The 4,316-nt window shown below is 45.3% G+C and overlaps 1 protein-coding gene across 1 annotated transcript in view; it reads left to right on the top strand.

Annotated features, from left to right (window-relative positions):
- Nucleotides 1-4,291: 4,291 nt before the first annotated feature.
- Nucleotides 4,292-4,316, top strand: part of PITHD1 (PITH domain containing 1) — a 6,771-nt gene continuing 6,746 nt past the window's right edge. The window contains exon 1 of the mRNA XM_007459175.1: nucleotides 4,292-4,314. Within this exon, the coding sequence (XP_007459237.1) occupies nucleotides 4,292-4,314 (23 nt within the window). The remainder of the gene's footprint in view (nucleotides 4,315-4,316) is intronic.

Below are 4,316 nucleotides of genomic sequence, written 5' to 3'. Positions count from 1 at the left end.
GCACATTATTAGTGCCATATGGTTATTAGCTATTATTAGTACAATACTCTCGGTTTGCCACAAGGAAGCATTCGAAAGTGACAGAAAAATAGTTCATTTCTCCCAGCTTAATTGAGACAGGAGAGGAGGGAAGGCGGATACAAATTCAGCAGTCCTTTTGCTACAGAAATGTTTGCAGATGAACCTGGGAGTAGGAGAAAGAAAAAATCGGAAGCTTTTCCTCCCTGCCCCAGGGTAGTCTTAGAAGTCGGTGAGAATTTCCATTTGTCCTCAGACATTCCTGCAACATAGGAGTGCAAGAGAAGAGACAGACAGAGTAAGGAGAGGCAAAAGGCATTATCCGCAAATCAGAGCCAGGCTACCTTGCAAGAGCTGGTTTCTTCCAAATCCAACCCCCCTTAGCAATTGCAATTTCCCACTGAACCAGACGGGGGTGCTGAGCTGACACTAAGTAATGGACACTATCTACCCTTTTCCAACCCACCAGATGTTGTTCCAAACCTTTCTCACACATTATTCCTATCGCCCTCATAATAAAACCCTACAGGGTAGGTACTCTTATTATTCCCATTTTATATATGACAAGTCTGAGGCTTAGAGAGGCTAAGCAAGTTGCCCAGCAGGCCATACTCAGTATTTGCGGGATTGAGGCAAGAGTACAAATGGTGGTGTATTAAAAAGTTATAAATGGAGCTAACGAACAGTTAAATAAAATACAGCCTAGGCAATTCCCTGGTTGCCCAGTGGTTAGGACTCTGTGCTTTCACTGCTGTGGGCCCAGGTTTGATCCCTGGTAGGGGAACTAAGATCCCGTAAGCCGCACAGCCTGGCCAAAAACAAACAAACAAGAAATACAGCTTATTCTGCTACCTGGACAAATGAACTTTCGCAGTGACCTGGAGGCCACCTTCAGATTTCTGAGCCTTTGGAGCTCTGCACTAGAAGGTGGTGGAATGGAAGAGAACAGGGCCCTAGCCCCACCCCTCTTCTCTTACCCCTAAAATGTGTCCCTGCAAGGGGCCTTGTGCACAGGCGTGCAGGTGTCTTAACCTGTATGCTCACATTCTGTTCTAGGGTCTCTAAATTGAAAAGGTCCGTCAGGTATCCAGCACAATGAATGACAAAAGAGCCATAGCACTGCATTTCAGAATACTAGGGACCAAAAGAAGATCTTAAAAGCTTCCAGAAATGGAATGAGGGAAACCCACACAAAGAATCAGGAATCAGAATGGCATTGTATTTCTCAAAGCTAGAAGATAACAGAGCAATAGCTTCAAAATTCTGAGAGATTCTATCCTCATCCAAATTACCAATTAAATACAAGAGAAATTTAAAGACATTTTCAGTGGTCACTTAATAGGTATGGTAGTGTGGTAGCCACCTCCAAGGGGGCCTCTAATGAGTTCTACCTCTTGGTATTCACACCCTTATGTTGTTCCCTCTCACACTGAATATGGCTGACCTATGGAACCGTGCAATATTTTAGAATCAACAATATGTGATTTCTACGTCTAGGCCATAAAAGACATTGTGGTTTCTACTTTGCTCTCTCTTCGATCACTTGCTCTGGCGAAAGCCAGCCACCATGTCACTAGGACACTCAAGCAGTCCTACGGAGCGGTCTATATGGTGAAGCCTCGTGCCAACAGCCTGCACCAACTTGCCAGCCATACGAGAGCACCATCTTGGAACTGAATTGTCCAGCTCCATCAAGCTTTCAGAAGACTTGAGGTTCATGAGAGAACCAAGACAGAACCCCCCAGCCCTCCAGCAAAGCCGCTCCCAAATTCTTGACCTGCAGAAATTGTGAGATGAATGCTGTTGTTTTAAGCGGTTAAATTTGGGAGTAATTTGTTACACAACAGAAGGTAACCAGTATGGGTCTATTGTGGGGGCAGGGAGCCACAGTATTTTGTAGTTCTTCCAATTAAAAGGTGAAGTCTATCTCCCCATCCTTGAATTTGGATTTGGCCAATGAAACTTGTTTTGGCTGACGGGACATTCACAAAAATGATAGAGGTTGATGGTTAACAGGTGCTTGTGCAACTGGGTCTTCCCTCCTGTGCTCCTGGAACTCAGCAACTGCAACAATGTGTCTGAGTTCTGGTAGTCTGCAGGAGACTTGTGGCCATCACCTCAGCTGACAGTCCATATCAACAAGACTTGTGAGTGAGGCTATTCCAAACTAATCAGCCCACCCAACTTGCCCAGAAAAGAACTGACCAGGTGATCTACAGAAGCATGAGAAATACTAAATGCTGTTGTTTAAAGATTTTAAGTTTTGGGGTGATTTGTTACATGGTATAAGCTAATCGATACAACATAGTTACTTCATGTATATTTACTTTTTGTTTCAGGAAAACAAACTAGGCTCAAAACCTAGTTATTTCCCAAACTTATCTGATCTTGGGCAAGTTAATTTACCTCTTTCAGCCTCAATTTTCCTCACCTTCAAATTGGGGATAATATTGGGTAACACTCCCTATCTCTCAAAGATCATGTGACAAATAACTGAGATGAACTACATGAACTACATAATGTGCTTAGCACCATGTCTGGCACACACTGCTCGATAAACCACTAAAGGATGACAATGATGCAAATGACAGGAAAGAAGCCAAAAGTGAGTAGAAGGCCTGGGTTAGTCCTGCAGTGGGATACAGTCTTCCCAAAGAAAGGCTACTGAGTGTATCATTCTACCAAACAAATATTCGCTAAGCGTTTAGCACGTGCCAGTCCCCTTCCCTGAAACTGTAATGTGAAGGCAGGAATAAGTCATAACATTGAGCTATCTGGACCAGAACCAAGCTTGCCTGCTTCACAAAGAATTGAACTAGGACATCAAAATATTTCTGAATTGAACTTGAGAAGATGTTTATTTTCGTTTGCAGCCCCCAGTCTGGTCTGGATACTTCAGAGCCAGAGTGAAGGGTAGGGGCTATCCAAAGTCTCTCTTAACTCTCTCAAATTCCTATCTCTCCCCGTCTCCACCAAGAAGTAACGCATTCTACCCTGAAACCAGAATCATTTCAACTCTAAATAGTGGCTTTCCACTGTTGATCTCAACCCAAAAGATGAAAAACATTTTAAATTGCACCTGAGTATATAAGAAGCTGAAACAAAATTTCCATAAGTGGAGACTAAAATGTGTAAAACATTCTGAATTTTCTATTTTATTCTATTTAATTTTTTAATGCTGGTCACAATTCTCTAAATGGATTTTAAGACATATCAATGGGTCACAACCAGCCGTTTGAAAAAACTGCTCTGAAACATCACATGGGGAGGGGACTTAAAGGTCATCTAGTCCAATCCTTTTATTTTACAGGGGGTAAACTGAGACTCAGAGAGGTTAAATCACTTGCCCAAGGCCACAAAGCTAGTAAGTGGCAGTGCTTGGATTTCAACCAAGATCTGACTCAACTATTGAATTCTTAACATGTGTCAGCCACTACGCTGAGTTCTTGAAGAGCATTATTTCATTTAATACTCACTGTGATCCTATGAAACATATATTACCATTCCCACTTTACAGACAAGGAACAAAAAGTCTCAGGATGGGGAACATGAGTTATTCAGGGTGTCACACAGTCAATAACAGACCCAGGACTTGTCTCCAGATTCAGCTGTCCGTAAATCCTGTGGTCTCGACCACTAAGCCCACTGTGAAGAAAGTGGTTATGAACGTGGGTTTGTGAGCTCTAAGCGCCTAAGCGTGCACATGGGCGGCAGTGATAACGTTGTGCTCCCTACTCTTCAGGGCCTTATCACTGCGCCACCAGCTCCCCAAAATCGTTGGTGGTGGGCTTCCCTGCTGGCGCAGTGGTTGAGAGTCCTCCTGCCGATGCAGGGGACACGGGTTCGTGCCCCGGTCCGGGAGGATCCCACATGCCGCGGAGCGGCTGGGCCCGTCCGGAGCCTGTGCTCCGCGCCAAAAAAAAAAAAAAAAAAAGTTGGTGGTAAACGAAAAGAGAACAGACTTTAACCTAAGGAGGAGGAGGATTCGAAACCCAGCCCCACCATTTACTCGGAACACCAGTTTAACCTCTGCTTATCAGTTTCCCCATCTGTGAAGCTGGGACTACAATAGCATCCGTCTCCAGGACTGAAAGACCCAATCTTAATTTCCCGGCCCCCGGAAGCGCCTTAGCAAACGTCGACCCTCTCCGAGCCCCGCCCTCTTCTCCCCAAGCGCTTGCGCCGCACAGGGGCGCCTTTTACGACGCGGCGGTCGCGGCGCGCTTAGCGGCCGGAGCGAAACGAGCGAGCCGCGGGCGGCGGCGGCGTCGCCATGTCGCATGGCCACAGTCACGGTG

This window comes from Lipotes vexillifer, unplaced genomic scaffold, assembly GCF_000442215.2.
Source record: "Lipotes vexillifer unplaced genomic scaffold, Lipotes_vexillifer_v1.1 scaffold496, whole genome shotgun sequence".
NCBI lineage: Eukaryota > Metazoa > Chordata > Mammalia > Artiodactyla > Lipotidae > Lipotes > Lipotes vexillifer.
The sequence above is the reverse complement of the archived record's forward strand: the minus strand, read 5'-3'. Positions and strand labels throughout refer to the sequence as shown.